The sequence below is a fragment of the Arachis duranensis genome, chromosome 6 (assembly GCF_000817695.3).
Source record: "Arachis duranensis cultivar V14167 chromosome 6, aradu.V14167.gnm2.J7QH, whole genome shotgun sequence".
In the NCBI taxonomy this organism is placed as follows: domain Eukaryota; kingdom Viridiplantae; phylum Streptophyta; class Magnoliopsida; order Fabales; family Fabaceae; genus Arachis; species Arachis duranensis.
Window position 1 is genome coordinate 12,516,835 of NC_029777.3, and position 22,810 is coordinate 12,539,644.

At 33.5% G+C, this 22,810-nt stretch overlaps 2 protein-coding genes across 2 annotated transcripts; one reads left to right on the top strand and one right to left on the bottom strand.

The window, feature by feature from the left end:
- On the top strand, nt 1-7,591 carry LOC107492873 (uncharacterized). The gene is made up of 8 exons (XM_016113926.3): nt 1-515; nt 1,538-1,906; nt 2,198-2,457; nt 3,779-3,920; nt 4,079-4,450; nt 4,579-4,710; nt 4,784-4,912; nt 5,034-7,591. Exons 1-8 carry the CDS (start codon nt 381-383, stop codon nt 7,311-7,313), a joined length of 3,819 nt encoding a protein of 1,272 aa, XP_015969412.1. The 5' UTR covers nt 1-380; the 3' UTR covers nt 7,314-7,591.
- A 688-nt stretch (nt 7,592-8,279) lies between these two features.
- LOC107492872 (uncharacterized) lies at nt 8,280-10,142 on the bottom strand. The gene is made up of 2 exons (XM_016113925.3): nt 9,356-10,142; nt 8,280-8,692 (listed from the first exon to the last, which is right to left on the bottom strand). The coding sequence occupies exons 1-2, from the start codon at nt 9,969-9,971 to the stop codon at nt 8,487-8,489; spliced, it is 822 nt and encodes a 273-aa protein (XP_015969411.1). The 5' UTR covers nt 9,972-10,142; the 3' UTR covers nt 8,280-8,486.
- Nucleotides 10,143-22,810: the final 12,668 nt, after the last annotated feature.

Below are 22,810 nucleotides of genomic sequence, written 5' to 3' on the forward strand. Positions count from 1 at the left end.
TCCTTTTTTCTCCACAATTAAATACACATTCACACACGCAGTCGCACACAGCTCCAAATCTCATTTTCTCATCGTTTCCTCCTTCATCTCCTTTTCTCTCTCTCTCTTCGCACCAAAACCCTTTCTCTCTCTATCCATCTACCAATTCTCGCTCCTTCTTCGATCGCTCTTTCATCTTCGCCATCTTCCACTTACGAATCCACTTCCAATCCGGAACCACCGATCGCCGCTGCCGATTCGATCTGCTAGGTGTATCTGCTTTCGATTTTATTCATTCATGCTTCTTTTACTTTCTCATCCGATTCATATGAATTTCTCAGAATCGATTAGAATTAAGGAGGAGTGGAAGCATTGGTGAATGAATCTCGCAGGGTTTGAAAATGCCCGGGTTAGCAGCGCAACGGAACGAGCAATTCACTAATGGCTCCTCTGCCACCGCGACAACCACGCACTTGTCGCCAAATGGATTCTGGTCTAAGAATCGGGATGACGTAGGCTACAATCAGCTACAGAAGGTAGTGGATTGTTTACGGTTTTAATTGTCTTTGTTTATTTATTTGTTTGTATTTTTTGTTATTAGCTTTTGGATTGTGGATAGATCACTGTTTTGTATTGATTTTTGTGTTACAACTGATGGTTTGATTGAATTCTGTATTGGATCTTACAGTTGGAATGATTGTTGGATTGCTTTACAGGGTTTTCGGATGTATCATTGTTATGAGAATTATGTTATTTTGTTTTCTATTTCTAATTCAGTGTTTTTGTGCTTGGTAGATGAGATTCAGTGTACACTATTCCATCTCCACATCAGTGCCTGGTAAAGGCTATTAAAAGAATGATGTTACATGTCGATTCTAATATTTATGTTTATTTTTAATTGTCCACTGAGATATAGTTACCATTTTTGCATGCTGTGCTGTTGCATGAGGCTGAGATTAACTGTCATTACCTCTGTTTCAAAATAATAGGAAATTTGAAGAAAGTCTTAAATAACTTTTTCAATGTATCGTATCTGCAAATGACAATTATATTAAAATAGAGGGGGAGTAATTTTCTTGCTGGGGCACTGAATTACAAAATGAATGCCATATTAGCGGGAATGTGGTTAACATGCCAGTCTTTGTTGGATGCATGCTGATGTTGGGCACTTAGCCTGCAAGCAAACACCATTAGTTGCTGCTGACGTTGATTTGCCTGGCTTTAACTTGTATGTTTTCACAATTTGTACCGTTATCATGATATTATATGTTGCACCTTTGCTATGTTGGGGGGTTATGTTGTTCATTTTGCTTTGTATTTGTGCCCCCCTTCACATACGTGCTTCTTAGCTGTTCAAGGATTGCAAGCAACTCTCAATTATGGGTATGCTTGGAGGCAGAAATGCAATGAGAATCCATTGGAATTGATTTTGCATCGTAGAGATTGAGTTCTGAGCTGAGGACATGTGGCACATGTGACCTTGTTCTCTTGATAAAACTGCAACCCACGACATGCTTAAAATTCCTCTCACTGGGTGTTTTACATTCCTGTGTTGCAGTTCTGGAGTGAATTGTCACCTCAAGCACGACAAGAACTATTGAGGATAGATAAACAATCTCTTTTTGAGCAGGCTCGTAAAAACATGTACTGCTCCAGATGCAATGGGTTGCTTCTTGAAGGTTTCTTACAGATTGTTATGTATGGGAAATCTCTGCAGCACGAAGGGGTGGGTGCTCACTTTATTTGCAACAGACTTGGAGGTTTGAAAAAACAAAATAATGGTGGATTGAACATTACCAATGGCTGCCAAGATGAAATTCAAGACCCATCTGTTCATCCATGGGGAGGTTTGACCACAACACGCGATGGGTCTTTGACACTTATGAACTGCTATTTGTATTCAAAGTCTCTGAAAGGACTTCAAATTGTAAGCCCATCACATTTATTCCAAGTAAAAAAAAAAAAGAAATTGTTTAATGTCCCCGTAGTGTGAAAAATGTGTTGCTCTATATCAACATTCATCACCCAGGAATAACATTAAAAATGTCGATAAAGTGGAAGATAGAAGTAACTAACATATAACTGAGGTGGTGAGTGTTGCATGATACAGAGCGACAACTTTTCTTTTCGTAGGACATAATTTCATTAAGTTGGGGGACTTGGGTCCTGACGCAATTCTTTTCTTTATTAGCTAGCTAAACTTTTGATTATATATCAGGTCTTTGATGGGGCACGCGCAAGGGAGCGGGAAAGAGAACTACTATATCCTGATGCTTGTGGCGGCGGAGGCTGTGGATGGATAAGCCAAGGCATAGTGAGTTATGGCAGAGGACACGGGACAAGAGAAACATGTGCGTTGCACACTGCACGACTTTCATGTGATACACTGGTGGACTTCTGGTCAGCATTGGGAGAGGAGACTCGTCTCTCTCTTCTAAGGATGAAGGAAGAGGATTTTATTGAAAGACTTATGTACAGGTGACTATTTGTATAATGCTCACACAGTCACACCTGTTATGCCTTAGATAAGTGACAGATTGTTAGTGATAGAATGAATAACAATATAAAATCTGATACTAAAAGCAGTTATACAGTTGAGACTGATATACAATTAAGCATGTATATAATTGGGATCCCATTTTTCTGTATCCCCCCATTAAAAAGATGATATCATTTATATGCGAGTCATTTTTAATTGACTAGCTATCTGTCAGATTGTAGGACACTTGAGCGGCTGGCTTGACAATTGACATTAAGACTCTAGATAGGCATGGATTTAAAGAATTGTTGAATTCATGAGTATCTTTAAAACTAGAGAAACAGAATGATTCAGATTGTAATAACTAATAGGATATCATTCAGTTATGAGTTCTGGCATGACGTAAGGCTGTGGAGTTGTGGACCTATTTGTGGTTAATTAGATTATAAGGTATGGCTTTGTTGCATACTGTTTGGTACTTAGAGATCTTTTGAGGAGTTGTACGGATAATTATACAAGAAATGATGTTGTAGAGATATGTTCATGAATTTCCTGAGAAGATAAATTAACTGAAGATGGAAGCTTTACCACACTTGTCTTGAACGGTGATTATTGTTTCTTATTGAGGTTTATGCCCGCTGACCTTTTCTGGACAGCATAATGATCTTGTTTGTAAGGAGAATTGTCGAATGGAACTTGAGTTATGAAAGACACAGAAACTAGAAAAGAATCCGAATGACATTTTATTGGATATATAACTATGGAGTAATGAACTCAGCTTGTGCATCTTCAAAGTGATTTTGATCTAGGCACCTTGATAGTGGTGGATCAGAATATTAACATTTCCTTTTAACTTTCTTATACAAATGGGAAGGACGTAATATGAATAGTTATTTTGCTCTTTGCATGCTATTACTCATTATTTTATGCTTTCTACCCGTGTTTTTGTCTCTGGAGTTACATGATGTGCTAGAAAAGATATCAAGTGCAGCTTTAGCTTTATTCTGTGTATTTAAAGTTTCCCACATTGTGTCTGGCGGGCTGACATGTTTTAGGGGCTTCAATAACTCTTAATGCAATTATTAGACTAAGAGAATGAAATTATTCCGATCCTTTAGTCATGTATTTTCAACATTTTGTTCTATGCTCATTGAAATACATAAAACAATGTGTATGGCTTAATTTATTGCGTGATTTATTTATCTTTTATTGTTTGAAACTGGGCACGAACCCTTGCTTCAAAGATATCTTATGACAAGATCTATGACAAAGATATCTTATGTTTTCGGTTTTACTAACAAGTTTTCATTTATTTACCAGGTTTGACAGCAAGAGATTTTGCAGAGATTGTAGAAGAAATGTTATTCGAGAATTCAAGGAACTAAAAGAACTGAAGCGCATGCGCAAAGAGCCCCGTTGCACTAGCTGGTTTTGTGTTGCTGACACAGCCTTTCAGTATGAGGTGTGACATTTGTATTTATAAACTGTAAAATATCGTGATTGGGATTTCATTGTAATATTCTAGAGCGGCACAAGGTGATTTCATTGAAAAATATGCGTGCCTTACCTCAAGGCGATGTTTGCTTCACATAACATGCATCCATTGTGCTTTTTTATCAGGTATCTGATGACTCAATTCAAGCTGATTGGCGTCAAACATTTGCTGAGACTTTGGGTTCCTATCATCACTTTGAGTGGGCAGTGGGGACGACTGAAGGAAAATGTGACATTTTGGAGTTTGAAAATGTTGGAATGAATGCATGTGTTCAAGTCAATGGACTGGATCTTGGTGGTTTAAGTGCATGTTTCATAACCCTCCGAGCTTGGAAACTAGATGGGCGCTGCACTGAACTTTCTGTTAAAGCTCATTCGTTGAAGGGTCAACAGTGTGTACATTGCAGGCTAATTGTAGGAGATGGTTACGTTACAATCACAAAAGGGGAAAGTATTAGAAGATTTTTTGAGCATGCTGAAGAGGCAGAGGAAGAAGAGGTAACATGAGTTTCACCAAGGAAATAACCTTCTTTGCTAGTTGCCCATATATCATGAGATTTTGATAATCATTTATGAGGCATTAGTCAGAATAAGCCTCATATGTTATGGTAAAATGTTGCCTTCAGGATGATGATTCAATGGACAAGGATGGAAATGATCTTGATGGAGAGTGCTCTCGTCCCCAAAAGCATGCAAAAAGCCCTGAACTTGCTCGAGAATTTCTTTTAGATGCTGCCACTGTTATTTTTAAAGAACAGGTAGGTTTATTATTAACATTGTTTTGCTGTGTTTGTTTGTCTTGTTCAACTGCTGACTGTGTTATCCTTTCAGGTTGAAAAGGCATTTAGAGAAGGAACTGCACGCCAAAATGCACATAGCATATTTGTATGTCTTGCACTGAAATTGCTGGAGGAACGACTGCATGTAGCATGCAAAGAAATCATTACCTTAGAAAAGCAGGTATAAATTATTATATTGTTATGAAGAAGACGTTTTGGGATTAAAAAAAGGTGTAGCTCTGCTTCCATATGGGATGTCCATTTTCTATACCTGAATTGTATGATTTTGTTTTTATCTGCAGATGAAACTTCTTGAAGAAGAAGAAAAGGAAAAACGTGAAGAAGAGGAGCGCAAGGAGAGGAGAAGAACAAAGGAAAGGGAGAAAAAACTTAGGAGGAAGGAAAGACTAAAAGGGAAAGACAAGGATAAAGAAAAAAGGAGTTCCGAATCAAATGATCCTCTTGGTCCTCCTGAATCGAAAGAAGAAATGTCTCTGCTTGATGATATGGAGCAAAATGATTCTATCAGCTGCAGGAGTTCAGTAATTGAAACGGATGAAGCTAATCTTTCCAGGGATGATTCTCCTAATATCCTACACGAAGAGTTCACTGATGAGTGCAGTACTTTGAGAACACAAGATCACTCTTATAATGACTGTGAAGAAGAAATTTCCAGTACAAAAGATGGGGGAGGTCAGTTTACAGTTGAACAATCAACACCTTCTCGTCAAAGGCCAAGATTTAGAAAAGAATTCCAACTTGATATGCCAATGAAATGGTCTGACAGACGGCGTCATGCAGTTGTTTCAGAAAATGGTGTGGTGGTTGGCAGATCTGATCTAAGACATTATGGAGAAAGTTTTGTGGCATCTTCTAGGGTAGTTAATGGATTGAATAGGCAATCAAGATTAAATGTTCCAACAAAGCATAATGGTCGAAATGCTGGTCCTAAGTATAATGAGAAGTTCCATTGTTCCAGCAACCGGGTAAATGAGAGATGTGATTTTCATTCTTGCAGTTGTAGCCTAAATCATGAATATAGGACAAGGGTTGAACAACATTCTTCTTTGACAAGAGTTAGCCGGGAGACAAAACCTGCAAGTAAGTCTGAAACTGCAGGAGATACATCTAAACAGTATTCTCGTGGTAGTAAGCATTCTCAGGTAGAATATATGCATGATAGTAATGGGAGACCCAAAAGCAAAGTCACCTTGGGGAACTATGCCGGCAGGGATTTGTTTCAATCAAAGAAAGTTTGGGAGCCTATGGAATCTCAAAAGAAATATCGTGGTAGCACTCCAGACTCTGATGTTATATTGAGGTCTTCTGAGAATCAAGGACTTCAGTCTGATATAATCAAGCCGTCAATTGGGGAAGCTGTTCACACTGGTGATCGTTATTATGAGGATTGTAATTCAAAGAGATTAAGTGCAGATGAAGGGTGTAACAATGGTTTTCAAGTGGAAGCTGAAGGTTCTTGTAGATCTACAGAAGTTGCTTCTGAAGAGCCTGGAATATGCACGACTGGAGGCTCTCCCTTGAATAGTTCTTCTGATCCTAATCAGAGTAGCAGTTTCAGTTCTGACAACTGCTCCTCGTGCCTAAGTGAGGGTGATAATAATACAACCTCTTCAAATCGTGAAAATACTGAATCATCATCAACATCAGATTCAGAAGATGTTAGTCTACAATCTGAAGTAAGAGATAGTTCAACTTGTGTCGAAAATGACTTGTCTGGCTGTCATGAAGCTGGGGAGAAGGATGCAAATGGTGAGGGTTTGGCAAGGTCATGTTCACTGTATAGTCGGTCCTTGGATGGCACAGGAAGTGATAAATTGGGGAATCTTGCGGTGGAAACTGGCCACAATTTTGAAAATGGTTTTTCCACCATTAATGTGTGTTCTCAGCCTCAAAATATCCTTCCACTCATGTCAAACCAGAATATGCAATTTCCAATGTTCCAAGGTCCTACAACAATGAGTTACTTCCATCAAAATCCAGTTTCATGGCCGGCAGCTCCTACAAATGGCTTGATGCCCTACCCACACCCGAATCATTATTTATATGCTGGCCCTCTTGGATATGGTTTGAATGAGGATCCGCACTTCTGCTTGCAGTATGGTGCCTTGCAGCATCCGACTCCCATTTTTAACCCTGCTGTGCCAGTATATCAGCCGGTTGCCAGAGCTAATGTCTTGAATGCAGAGGAGCAGACTCGAGTTTCGAAGCCAGCATCCATTCAAGAGCATCTTGCTGGATCTATTCCAGAAAGGACTGTTCCAGCTGGAGCTAATTCCAAAAAAGCAGCATTGAGTGGAGAGGTGAGGCCTGATAACCCTGCCAAGATGCGAGAGAACAACGGTGGCTTTTCCTTGTTTCATTTTGGTGGGCCTGTAGATGTCTCAACAGGTTGTAAATCGAGTCTTGCATCTGCACAAGGAAGTACTGCGGGGGATTTTAGCTTGAAAGGTTCAGTAGATCCTGTCGAAGAAGTCGATACTTGCAATAAGAAAGAGACAACCGCCATGGAGGAATACAACTTGTTTGCGGCAAGTAATAACTTAAGGTTTTCAATTTTCTAGCATGATAAAAGTGAGAAGTATAAGGTGGCTGTTGTGGAGTCCAGTCCTGTCATAGTAAATGAAGGTTTGAGTACCTTGTAATTTGGTAAACAATAAGCTTCCTTCAGCAATTTTCAATTTTACCCTATAGATTTGATTAGTCAATTGTTGCCAAATTTGTCTTGTTTTTTCCGTCGATGTAGAGAAAGATTGAGAGTGCTGGTATTTTGAAGGTTTTTGTTTTCTTGGTGTGAGATCATATCACCCTCCAATTTTAAATGAAGCTTTTTCCTTTGCAATTCTTTTTAGCCAAGTAGTCTTCATAGCGAAAGCTGTATCGGGATTTTTGAGTGGATATATATTTTTTAATTGAAGTGTTTGTTTGATTCAAGTTAAAAGTATTTCTCTTTTTAGAAATATGTATTCTAAACTGAACAACTTTTTTATTTATTGCTATGAATTTTGAAAAATGTTCAATTATTTAAAATGTGTTGATATTACTATATTATTTTAGAATTTTAATATATAAAAATTACTAACATCAATGCACAGCTAACAAATGCTAGATATCCATCACATGTGCACTCTTTCAATATAAAGTAGAATGTCTAACCAATTTAGTTGCTTGATGATTACGAAACTTCTCTCCTTTCTCTTCTCTTCTTCAATCTCTTTTCTCTGATCCACACATTATGTTAGTTCACATGGTATCATCACACAAGATCAAAAGCTGAATAAAGATCCTTACAAGATTGTGTTAAGTACATGAAGAGAATGCAAAGTTTGCAATCCTATTCCTATGGGGAGCTGGTAGTTGTAGGTCATATTTTCCTCTGCCTCTTTGTGATCCTCATTCACTTAGTTTCAATCTTCAATTTAGTAAGCCAGTGTATAGGGGGCAAATACTATGATTTGGAGTTATAGTTTCATAATAGTATATAGAACTAAGAACTTAATATGCAGCGGTGGGCAAGTGCTAAACCAAAGTTACTTACAAGGATAAATATATTAGTATACAATTCCAAAATTATGGACAATGTATTTTAGAAAAGAAAGAGAAGCCTCTTGTACCAGCAACATTGAATTGATCTATAGTTTCACTTTTCATCCAAAAATTCAAAGGTAACAATCATAAAGCCAAAAACCATAAAAAAGAAAGTCCAACTAAATTGTCTACTGCTATGAATCTCTACTCTAGTTTTTAAGCTCCTGGGCAATTAGAACAGCCAAATAAAAGCCAGGTTCATCTATAAATTCAGCCAAATCAAAAGAATGAGCATCTGCAACAATTTGTAAACTTGTCCTATCAAGTAGCTCTGAAACTACAACTTCCGGATACTGCTTTCGTTGCTGTTCTAACACTAGTCTCCCTTGCGGATGACTGATAATCACCCGTCCACCTACAACAGGTCAGATCCAAAATTACAGAAAGAATAAGAAGTATCCAGAGCTCTGACCTAAGTTTCAAAAGAGGGAACAACAATTGAGCTAAAATATATGTGCAATAAGAAAATCTATCAAGTTTGCTACTATGTTTGGTGCACTGTTCTAATACACTAGAAAATTTTAGCTTCCATACCAAAGTAGTACCTAAGGAGTATTAGAAATTTGACATTTTTAATCCATCAATCTTATTCAAACTTCCGTTCAAGCAAATTAAGAGCCAGGCTTTGGTAATAGGTGTAGAAATCCTGGAATGCAAATAGGATTCTCTCCAGAGCAATTTCATTTAATGGGGCAAAACATTATTCAAAGCTTGATGAAAGACAAGATGTGTGAAGAAGTGTAGATGTTATAATTAAAATTGCAAAACGTTTTAATTTCTACCTCATAATACATCATTAATAACCAAACTATATCCACACTATCATCCTTCTTTTAACCAATTTTGGCACTATCTAACTTTTTGTCATCAAGATAAATTGATTCTTTTGAATGGTTTTTAAGAAATGTGTGTAAAACATGGTGCATAAAAATCAAGTTCATTTTCAAATACACAATTTGCAGAGCAATGCAAAGTAACAAGGAAAAGGGCAAACTTCAACCACAAGAGAGAAACTTACCAGGTGAACATTTCTTAGCCAAAGACCCCAAAATCTCATCAAGTTTGAAGGGCAAAGCAGGAAGAAAATAGAGAAAAACAACATCAAGAGGAGCCCATTTCTCTGGAACATACACAATCTCTCCTTGCCAACACTTAACCTTATCATATTTCTCCTTAATAAGAGCCAATATCAGAAGTGAATCGTGCACCACAAAAAGAGACTTACACAAACCCACCAATGTATCCACAAACTCTTCAGACCCAGTTGAGACTAAGACCCTTGAACCCTCTTCAACATTCCCAGCAGATACAATACGTTCAATGCTTCTCTTGAATTCTACATTAGAATTTGACTCAACAGAATCAAGTATAGACCAGTCCTTTTCAACAACTTCTTCAATGTAAACAACGGATGCAGAGCCCTCAGGGATTGAAACTGGGGCATCTGTATCTGACTCAGTGGCTTGCAGCAAAGTTGAAATAAGCTTAGTGGGTTTTGATTTTAGCGAATTTGATGAAAATTTGAAAGCACTGCCACAGAGATAAACACGTTGATGCTTCAATTGAAGGTTTTGGTGGAATTTGCATAGTGGTGGGGTTATGGGGTGGAAGGAACCTACGGAAACAGAATTCATTGGAAGAAAGAACTGATTTTTACAGGTGAATTTGCTCTTAAAACCGGATCCTGATGCTCAAATTAGTGTCTTGGAAGTAGAGAATAGAGGTTAGAGCTTGGGTTTGGATATGACGACTTGCCGAAAGAGGTTTTACTCAGAGAAGACAAGATATTCGTGGGAGGTGCTGCAATTTTCATTTATTTAAGAAAAACATAAGATCATTAACAATTTTATCTTAAATTTAAATTGATATTATTAATTTTTTATTTTACTTAAAGTATTGTCTCTAGCCTTTTTTAATCAAATTACAGAAAATTAAAAATAATTCTCAAAAAAAATTTACATTCGATATTTTGGTTCTAACAAAATTGTAAAAAATTAACTTATTTTATAATAATTTTTTTTTTAAATTATTTATAATAAAATTTATTTACTCTATATACATAGTAAATTTTTTTTATTGAAAACGGTAGAAAAACTAATCTATCTCTAATTTAAATTTATTGAAGACCAATTTAAATTACTCATTTAATAAAAATTTATAATTTGGTCTTGGATAATTTAAAATATTTATAATCAAACTTTTTAGAATTATGAAAAGATTTTGGACCATATATTTTTTAAGATAATCATATATTTAAATAAAATAAAATTTTAAAGAAACAAATGCAATAAATAAGGATTTGATACATTTGGGTTGTATAATAATTTTATGTAAACTACTATAGCATGAAGAAATTTATCAATTTCTATACAAATTTTTCTAATCAATCACAGATTATATTGAAGTATAAAGAACTCATAAATTACTACACGCAGGAGCGAAGTTCGAATTCTTTTTAGAAAAGGACTAACATAAAAAATAGAACTAAATAAAAAATAAAAAATAAAATTAAAAAAGGACTAAATCATAAAATTAGAAGACTTTATAAATAAAATTTGTTTATTTGATAGGAATTATTGTCTCCCCTTCATATATACTAAGCTTTGTCCCTGGCTACACATTAGCACGGTTTATAAAGATGATTACTATTGAATTACTGCTGCATTTAAAATTGTTATTAGTATGTCCACCATCTATTTATCTATTACTCATTCAAAATTATATATAAAAAGAAATTAATGATCAATTCATTCTTATTTTTGATAATGTCATTTTTTATATGATTTTTTTTCATTACATTTTGTAATGAATTTGTAAAACTAAAAATGAGTGATATTATCAAAACATGAATGATGTTATTATCTCCTATAAATAAACTATATTTTTTTCTTTCATATGTAATTTGACGATTTTAAAAGTATTTATGCATAAACTGTACTAATAGGTAGTGATTTCTGACTTTTTCATGCTTCAATATAATACGCAATTAATTAGAGAGATTTACATAGAAATTACTAAACCTATTTAAACGGTAGCCATTTACATAATTATTATAAGATTCAGATCTAATCAATTCTCATTTTTTATATTTAGATAATTTTTTATAGTTTTAGTGGCTAAGAGGAGGGGGTTAAATCTTAGCCCATTTTTTACTTCAGAATATTTGCTGGTCTTTAAAACAAATTTTGGAGATTTATTTGATTTTTGTCTCGTCCCTAGCCACGAGACTTTTCTTTTTGTTTCGTCATTTGGCACGAAATATTTTACGGTTTTATCTCCTGTGCAGCAGAAATAGAAAATGGAGTAGAAGAAAAAGAGAATTACACCCAAATATATCCTGGTTCAGCTGCTAAGTGCAATGCAGCCTACATTCAGTCTCCATCACAACAATGATGGAATTTCATTATAATAATCTTTGATTACATACACCAATTTTCTCTAGGAACTACCCGTCCTATCTGGGACAAGTCCAGAATTCTAAACCCAATCCTGAACTTGACTTGACCACTGCCAAGCTTTCAACTGTAAAGTACTAACCCAACTTACAAGGGGATTCCCACAGAATCATGAAACACAAAACAGATGTACAAAGGAACTCTAAGGACATCTATGGCTTTTTCTTTTAATTTTGCACTCTCTGCCTTTTTCTGCTCTATGATTTTTTCATACAAACCTCACTGTTTGCCTTTTTTCATGAGACTCAAGACATGACAAAATTAAACAGAAAATACAAAACAGAATATATTGAAGGAGAAGAAAATATGTTAGCTCAAGTAGCTCTGAGAACTCTATGCCTTGCACTCTCACACTTTCTCCTTGAATCAAACCCAAGCCTTCAAGGTTGAAATCAAACAAACCAAGCTAAACTCCTTCTTCTTCAAAACAAAACCGGTTCGGCCAGAGAGAGAGAAGAGATAACCCATGCAAAACCCAACATGCAATTACCTCTAGTCCTTCCTTGGTCACCAATCTTCATCAATCCGAGCCCTTCATCTTTTCTTGCTCTTCAAGATGAACTCCTGGCCCTTGATGCTTCATGATGATGATAGCTTCATTTGCTCCTATCTCTGCCTCTTCCATCACGTAACCACTGTAGCTACCTCCTGTGGTGGTTGAGCAAGATCAGAGACAAGCCATCCCTCCAAAGATCTTCTCCTTGCTGGCCGAGATCTTCTGTACCATTTTTGGTATGGAGAAGTCAAGATCTTTTCACAAAATCTTACCAAAAGTGAATGAGAATCTTAGCCACAGCATACTTTTAATTTTCATTTTCTTGCCATCATTTTGATGGTTTTTAGGCGTGCTTCTTCTTATCTATGGTAGCTTGCTATAGCTTCCATGGTTGCTGAGTGATATGACCGAAAGAGAAGAAGCAAGTAGAGAGAGAAGAGAGAAATTTGAAAAGCATTGAATTAGGAAAGAGAATGAGATTAAATGAAATGATTCTTCCCTTACTGAGTAGCGTATAGCATTAAGTGCTGCAATCAAATCAAATGCCTTTTTCTCTCTCATAGTTTCCATGCATTTATTAACTTCACTTTAATGAGATTTGAATTCCATCACATGGTGAAGCATGAGATCCGTTGGAAACAATGAAGCAAAACAATTTGCTTTCTTTCTCAACAAGATTCGGACCAAGCATTGGATCACTTAGCAAAGATTATAATTGGGCTTGTAACCACAAACATTAAATCTGGCCCAATTAATAAAATATTTCAGCCAACATTCATATGACAAAAATTGCATAAGGCTGAATTTTGATTTTATTGGGTTTAGAATCTCTTCTTTTCATTTCGGCCCAAATAACCACAAATTGCTTCAGCCACTTAATTTATCATTTTTATACCCAAGGCTGAAGGTGAGATGCATATATGGGCTTGCAACATTTTCTTTTATTTTCGGCCCAATAGCAAATCTGCACACATAAAATTATTAATTAAGCAAGTATAAATTAAGATCAAATTAATAATTTTGTAATTAATTATTTTTAATAATGTTTGTTCTCATCAAATTAAATTAGAGTTTTCTAAATTCATCAATTTTAAATACTATTTAAATTAAATATGTGTTTTACCCTATTTTTTAGCATAGGCAATTTTCAGTAACAGTAAATGTTGTTTAATTTACGGTAACAATTACAGTAAATTTTCAGTAAAAAGTTGAAACATATTCAATTTTCTTAATTATTTTATTTAAACATTGATAATTAATTGATGATAAAAAATAATAAATTTTAATAATTTTTTAGTATGTTTTTTTTCTTAATACTAATATTAAATTGGTGAAATTCTAAATGTTCTCAAACTTGAACATTACACAAATAAAAATCTTAAAGATACAGTTAATTCATTTCTTGAACCAAATTAGTTAATAGGATTAATTATCAAAGGCCAAAAACAAAAAGCATTCGGTTATACAAATATATATATTTTTTAAATGAAGAAGAAATTTCCTCTAATTTTATTTTGGATTTTGGCTTTTTTTTTATTTTAAATTTTATTTCTGGTTCGGTTATTAATCAAAACTCAAAAGTATTATATTGTAATAGAATAAAAACGTTAAACTACTATAGTAAAAAATTTTAATATTTATAAAGACACCATAAAAAAGGCAATAAGGCCGCTCTATCGAAAACTCCATTTGCACGTTATGGTAAACATATTTTTAATTAACTAGCTAAACCAAAAAAAAAAAACACTTTTTTTTCTTTCTCTGCACTCTTAAAATATAAAAAAAAAAGATTGCTTTTTCTATAGTACGAGTAAGTCAAACTTATGCAATTAAATTAATGAGTTTTTTCGCTATCAAATATTAATAAATTTTATTTTAATATACTAATAGTATAAATAATTTTTATAGTATTATTTAATAGAATTTATTAGTTTATATTAGATGTTTATTTGAATATTAATTATTAAATATAAAATATAATTATTTTTACTAATACAATACAACTATAGGATTGGCTATTTGTACGTACAATAATCATTCTAAACTTGGAAACAACAACAACAATAATAATAATGATGGTGATGATGTGTGTCACAACGTGAATATATATGGAATAGAGTAAAACCTCTCATTTATTCTTAGAATATTATTTAAGAAATTCTCGTAAATTATTCTTTGGCACATGATAAAACCTTTTGCGACTCCTATTAATTATTATTCACAAAATATTGTGGAGGTTTTTTTTTTCTTGTATTTGACTTTATGTTAAAATCAACATTTCTCTTTTTTTTTTTCATTAAAAATATTTGACTCCATAACATTTTCCATTAGCATTAAGGGTTTTTTCTTTTTGTCGGGTATAACTGTGTGTATTTTATTCTATACTAGTAGGATATGTTAATTATTAGTAATATTCTGTTAGATTAAAACAAAATATTTAATTATGTTTAATTAAATTATTATAACTATTTTTTAAATTATGTATTTTTTTTTCTTTTTCCTTTTCTATTTTTTCGTTATTCTCTTTCTCTTTCTCTTCTTCCTCTTTTTTTACATTCGTGAAAACAGATTCTTCTTTTTTTTTATTTTTGTACATAAGTTCTTCTTCTAATTTTTCTTCTTATTCTCTTTTATTATCGTCATCACCAACAATATCAATATTTTGCTAATATTTTTATTGATTTTAATTTTTTCTAGTGCCATTATTAAATAATTTTGGTTCATTTTTTAGTTTATTTCGGTTCATTTGTGTATTAATTGAGATTCATTTAATATTCTTGATAAGTATTGACCAAATTTTTTATTCCTTAAGTAATATTGGTTCATTTCTTAGTTTAATTGAGGTTCATTTGGATCCAAAAATAAATTTGATGTGTGTTTTGTTTATTATTGAGTCTTTTTGACTACTTGTTCAAAATTGAACTAATTTCGATTTATTTGTGTGTTAATTGAGGTCCACTTGATGCTATTGATAAGGTATTGACTAATTTTTTTGCAAAGAAGAATGAAATTATTCATTATCACTTTATTCAATTGCATTAGATTCCACTTCATTCCATTCAAGTAGTTTAGTTTTGAACAAGCAGTCAAAGGACTTAATCATCAACAAAAAATATATCGAATTCATTTCTAGATCCAAATGAACCTCAAATAAATTAAGAAATGAATCGAAATTACTCAAGGAATAAAAAACTTGGTCAATACTTAACAGCAGCATCAAGTGAATCGAAATTAGTTCATTTTTGAACAAGTAGTAAAAAAGACTCAATCACCACTAAAAATACATCTAATCTATTTCTGCATCTAAATGAACTTCAATTAAAGTAAGAAATGAACTAAAATTACTTAAGGAATAAAAAAATGGATCAATACTTATCATTAATATCAGGTGAACCTCAATTAACTCACAAATGAACCGAAATTAGTTTAGTTTTAAACATATAAAAAAGATTCAATCATCAACAAAAATGCATTGAATTCATTTCTGAATCCATATGAACCTCAATTAAACTAAGGAGGAAAAGAAAAAACGCAGCAACAACAACAGTAATAAAAGAATAACGATTGAGAGAAAAGATGCAGAGAAGAAGAAGAAATGCGACGAAGAAGGAGGAAGAATGCGAAGAAGAAGAAGGAAGAATGCGAAGACGAAGAAGGAGGAATACAAAGAACAAGAAGAAGGAATGTGAAGACGAAGAAGAGTGAAGCGCGTGTGTACATGCTGATATAATGAAAGTAATTTTTGTTGAGTTTGGGCCAATTTAGTTAAATTTAGTTACTAAAAAAACTTGAATGTGTAGCTAACCTGATAAAAAATTTTTAACTAATTCTAGTTTGGCAAATTTTTAATGAATTATTATCGATCTATCAAGTAGCTCGATCTAAACCCCCTAAATTATTTATTGTAATAAACTAACCGCACTTTTGTAGATTTTGGTGGATTTTAAATTATCCAATAAGGTGAATAATGAAATTTGTTGGTGATACGTGACGTATATCTCGGCTGCCACGTAGCATATCGTATACTTCGGCTCTAAACAAAGTCAAATAGATAACAACCCATAAAATCCGGATAAGTTATGAAAGCTCGGAAACACAACTGACTAACTCCAACGTTATCATCATAAATAACCTCGACAAGAGCGGAGAATTCTGAAATACGCTCCAACCGAACAACCTAATATGCCTATATAAACAAATGAGCAACCTCGGAGCAAGTCAGGTCACATAACTCACTCTGGTTTATTATTATCACTTCTCTTACTTCATATTTTTACTTGAGCGTTGGAGTGCTTTTTGCAGGTGCTCCCGCCGCGGTGTTCCAACTCAGCCGACGTATAGCTCTTCCACCCGAACTCGGTCAACACCAGAAGAGATCCTCATACCTCGGCTTCATACGCACGGAGCATTTGGCGCCCACCGTGGGCCCTGAATTAACATAACCCCACTATTTTCTCTACCCAATTATGTGTCTTTTCTTTTGCAGGATTCCGATCTTCCAACATGGCCGATAATGGAGTTCATCAGCCCACACAAACCGAACTTCTAGCACAGATTGTTGAACTCCAAGCAGAAGTTTGAAGGATAGCCGAGCTGTCCGCCCATAATAATGCCGGAAAGAACAAAGAAGGAAACTCCAAAAGCTCGGCCTTGGGTAACACAGACCTTCTAAGCATCACCCCGCCAAAGGAGAAGCTGACATTAAACAATCCCTTTTCTGAAGAGATCACCAATTTTCAAATACCAAAGAACTTCGTGCTACCCACATCCCTCGAGCCATACAAGGGGATTGGTGACCCCCGTGCTCATATTAAGAAATTCCAGTCCATGATGTTTTTTAACTGCGCTAATAATGAGCCCATACTTTGTCGAGCTTTTTCCACTTATCTTGATGGTGCTGCTTTACTCTGGTTCTCAAAATTGTCTGCAGGTACAATCTCTTCCTTTGAAGAACTGGCAAGGTCTTTTATCGACTGCTTCGCCGCATCAAGGATATACGTTCATGAATCAGACTACCTCGGCACAATCAAACAAGGACAACACGAAAGTCTAAAAGACTACATGACCCGATTTTCCGAAGCCACTATGGAGATTCCGGACTTAGATCCCGCAGTCCACTTACATGCACTCAAGACCGGCCTTCGACCCGAAAAATTCCAAGAAACAATTGCAATAACCAAACCAAAGTCACTTGAGGAGTTTAGAGAAAGGGCCACGGGCCAAATGGAAATAGAAGAGCTTAGACAAGCTCGACGGATCAATAAACCAACTCAATCAAAAGAAGATGACCAGGAGGATCTTTGTGAATCAACAAATTGATCGGCAGGGGACTTATACAGTTATACCCTTCAAGCACTACTAGGCAAAGAACTATGGCTCGAAGATGTACTCTTTTTTCCACTCACACGACTTTTTCCTACACCAGATTTTGCTTGGAGAGCTTTTTAATGAGGTACTTTCATCCTATACCTTTTATATTAAGAGGGTAATTCTCAATAAAGAGTATATTTTTTTAACTTCATCATTCTTTATTTTTATTTATGCCTTTAGTTCAGCTATTGTTTACGCTCTACACATATTATGGCAAACTAATATTAAAGTCGGCATACAAAAACAAACTAACAGTTATAAGTCGGAACCAATCTAACAAATCGGCAACCATAAGTCGGAATTAATACAACAAGCCAACACCTATAAGTTGGAATCAATCCAAACAAACCGACACCTATAAGTCGAAATCACTCCAAACAAACTGATAATTATAAATTTGAATCAATCAAAGCAAATCGACACCTATAAGTCGGCGCCATTCCAACAAACAATTACCTATAGGTCGGCATTAGTCCAACAAACAATCATCTATAAGCTTGTTAAAAAATAAATTGAAATAAGCAACCCATTTTCCCATGACAAACTTGTCCAATTTTATTTTCAAGATTATCAGGTTGATCTTGGGGGCTAATCCTCATATCTCCAAATTATAACACAACCGCATCTCTTCTATATCCTGCCAAGTTAAACCTCAAAAGCTCAACCTGCTTCTCTTAAAAATAAACAGGTCAAGCTTGGGGGCTATGATCTGGTCACTATAACTCGGCGAATACAAGCTATAATTCGGAGATTAGATCTGATCTATCATTATAAGTCGGCCACGTAAGCTATAGCTTGGCCACTTACAAATTCAAAATAGAGCAGTTCGTGATCCATCCGTATAAGTCGGCCACATGTGCTATAACTCAGCCACGTGCAGCAAATTAAAAAAGAGAAGGATTACTTGTTGATAAACCTAGAAAGACCTTTTCAAAAAAGTCACTAAATGATTCTCTGCGAGATTCTCGGACCGTATCCATACCTCATATCTCGGAATGAGGAGAACATATCACAATCAAGTCATATACAAATCTTATATAAACAGAACCAAATAAACGTAGCAGGATAAGTCCTAACCTCCTCCGGTGTTCCTCGACGGCTGAAGTATAGCTCGGCGTCTGTGCTCTGAGGATAGAAAACTCCACACACACGGAAGAAGGAGTTATACCTCGGCACCAGAAGGAGTTATACCTCGGATGAGCCACGTTTTCACGTCAATCATTTCATCCAGCGCGGGAAGCGAAGCACCCATTAAATGCATAATTTTCTCTCTCCTGAAAACCAAGACTAGCTCGGGGGAAGAAACATCTCCGACAACATATTCGCAAGTCGAGGTACAAGAACATATTAAAAGCTCGCCTTTGTTTTCTTACATGCACAAGGCAAGCTTGGGGGATATGATACGTGACGTATATCTCGGCTGCCACATAGCATACCGTATACTTCGGCTCTAAACAAAGTCAAATAGATAATAACCCACAAAATCTGGATAAGTTGTGAAAGTTCGGAAATACAACTGACTAACTCCAACGTTATCATCATAGATAACCTCGGCAAGAGCGGAGAATTCCGAAATATGCTCCAATCGAACAACCTAAGATACCTATATAAACAAATGAGCAACCTCGGAGCAAGTCAAGTCACATAATTCACTCTGATTTATTATTATCACTTCTCTTACTTCATATTCTTACTTGAATGTTGAAGTATTTTTTGCAGGTACTCCCACCGCGATGTTCCAACTCAGCCGTGCCGACATATAGCTCTTCCACCCGAACTTGGTCAACACTAAAAGAGATCCTCATACCTTGACTTCATACTAAAAGAGATCCTCATACCTTGACTTCATACGCACGAAACAGTTGGATAACCTTAATATTATGCTTTTACACCTTTTTTGTCATACAAAATTTGTTGGTTCATATATATGACATACTTCTTTTATCATTTATGTTAAAAGTTACAGCACCAAATGATAAACATCAAACGTTGCCTTTTAGCATATCAATTTTCGTATACCTAAATATCATAATTTTGTATTTTAACATCATTTTTCACATATTTAACAAACGAAATCATGCCTACTGTGACTAAACCCACGAAGAAATACAAATGACAAGCTATGGGAAAAAAAAACCTGAAATGATTCATTCGTCTGAGGACTTTTTTTTATATTATATTATTAGGTGTGAAATAATTCTCCATGATAAATTAAACTGTGTTAATAAATACTGCTATGGTCACTTACAAAACGTCCGTGATGTTTTGTGTTTTTACCATTAAAAAATATTTTTTATTAAAAAACATTAGCGATGTTTTGTGTTTTAATAATTAAAATAATATTTTTTATTACAAAATGTCAGTGACATTTTGTTATTTTATAATTAAATTTTTTGGAGTAAAATATCATTTTTGTTTTTAATTTTTTGGATAAGTTCTAAAGTTGTTCCTAACATTTCAATAATCGTTCTATTTAAGTCTCTATAGTTTCAAAATTGACTCAATGTTGTTCTGCTGTTAGAGATCCGTTAACAGAATTGACAGCGGGACAAAATTGAGACAATTTTGAAACGTTAGGAACGTAAATAGGACGAAAATATTAGAGACAAAAACGATACATAAAAATTAATTTTAATTTTATCCTTCAATAATATCAATTTTTTACTGTATATATAGTATTCAATTATTTTTTTAATCACATCTAAATAAATTACACTTATTCACATTACTTTCATTCTAAATAAATTATTTTTTTTATAATTTTACTCTTAAAGATTTTTAGTTATCATGAAATATTTGTAAAATGACTAGTACATAAACTTGTAGAAAATAAAAAATAATATATATACAATAAAATATAAATTGTACCTTTTGTCTCTAATGTATCAATATTTTTTAATGTTTAATTTAATTTAATTTTATTTTTAATCACATTATTTTTTTAAGTGAATTTATTTGTTATTAAGAGTAAAATTAAATAATTTCAATAATTTTAATTTTTAATAAACTTGAAAAAATAATTATGGTAATAATAACAACTAATTAAATTACATCGTGTAATTATTATGATTCGGTTACTTAATTTATTTTCTAATTTTGCTCTTAATAAAAAATAAATTTACTTAGAAATAATGTGATTAAGAATAAAACTAAAAAAATAATTGAACAATTATTTATCGAAAAAATTTGATATTATTGAAAAATAAAATTAAAAATAAAGTTTAACTAAATTAAATATTAAAAAATTTTGATACAATAGAGATAAAATGTATAATTTATACTTTATTGTATATATATCATTTTTTTCGCAAGTTTATGTACTAGTCATTCTACAAATATTTCATGATTACTAAAAATCTTTAAGTGTAAAATCATAAAAAAATTATTTAGAAAGAAAGTCATGTGATTAAATGTAATTTACTTAGACACTACACCAAATTGGCCAAATAACTACACTTAATTTATGATCCTTATTTTAAGGGTCTCTATTAATCAATGTGACACTTATACTCTTAATTTTTAAACCCTCACTAACTCTATATTTCTCTCACTCTTTTTCTTTCTTTTTTTAATTTTCTATTTTTTTTAAAACTGTATTCACTGTCTCACTACTGTTTTAGATGAGATGAAAAGAGATGAGAAACAAAGAAAGTCACGCAACAACCTTCACCACGCTACAGTTCGCCGTTCGTCATTCGTCGTCGTGATTCGCGTTGGACGTTCACCGTTTGCTGTTCACTGTTTACTGTTTACTGTCGCGGTTCGCGTTCGCCGTTCACTGTTCACTGTCCTCCGCGTCGTCCTTTCTCTTCCCCTCGAGTGCGAATCCTAAATCCTCATCCAGTGACTTTTTCTTCTCTTCCAACCTCAATACTAAACACTGATGTTGAGTATTTAATTGTTCTTCTACTATAATTTTTACCCCTGCAATTCCTTTGTTGTTGCTTAATGTTTGTTGTGCTGAAGTTGTTGCAATTGTTTGATTTTGGTGCTCTATTTTCTTGCAATTTACCGTAATGATTATATTCTCATGTTCATATTTGCTATTTTTTTGAATTCTATTATTTCTTTTTTTCCGCACTCAACATGTTCGATGAAATACTTCAACTAGATTTCTTTGAATTCTCTCTTTATTATTTCTTCTCTTGATTTCTTTGATATTTTTGTGCCTTGATGACATCATGAATTGGTTAGTACTCTTCTTGAATTATGCAAATTGCTACACTAGAACTGGAAAAGCTAATTAGCTAAAAATGCTAATTGGAATAAAATATAAGTAAACTATCTTAAGCTCTAAAATTATAAGCCATACTAGGCGATGAATTTAGAAAATTAAGTGTATGTTTGGGTGCCATTATTTTGATAAAAAATATATTTTTTCAATGAAAAAAGATTTTTTTTATTTTGTAGTGTGTTTGGCAAATTTTTAATAGTACAAGTAAAAATACTAAAAAAATAAAAAAAATATCTTTTTTGAGAAGTTACAATTTACATCTTTTTTTAAAAGATCTTTTTTCTTTAAAAAAGATGTTTTATAATTATTGATAGACAAAAATATCTTTACTAAAAGTTTAAAAAGACATCTTTTACCCCTTTCTTTCATAGATGAATGTACATCAACAGCAAATGCTCGGGTACTAAACTGTGCTTTTTTACATACCTATGCAAATGCGTGATATGCTTATGCAAAATATCTCGGTAAAAGAAAACATAATTTACCTTGGATATAAGGCGTTGAGTCTGAAATCAATCCACAGTACTAAACAAACTCAGGTTCTCTTCATGCTATCTTTTTTTTTTTTATCTATTTTGTGTTTTCAATAAATATATGAAAAGTCATTTAACTAATTCATATAAAATCAATGCAACTTTTTTTTTGCTATAATTATACGTGATATTATTTATTTTTGTTTTTATTTTTATAGATGGATTTATATTTTATACCGTGACCTTAGCTTGATGTTTTAGATTTTTTAGGATTCTGTATCTCATATTTTGGAAATATTATTATGTAATATTTTGCCAAATTCACTATATAAAGGTTGAAAGTTAAAATATTATTGTTTTTTTACACACTCAACAACAAATCATCAGGTTCTTTTCTTTTATCCTTTCTTCTTCATATTGTTATTATTATAAGCTTCATATTAGT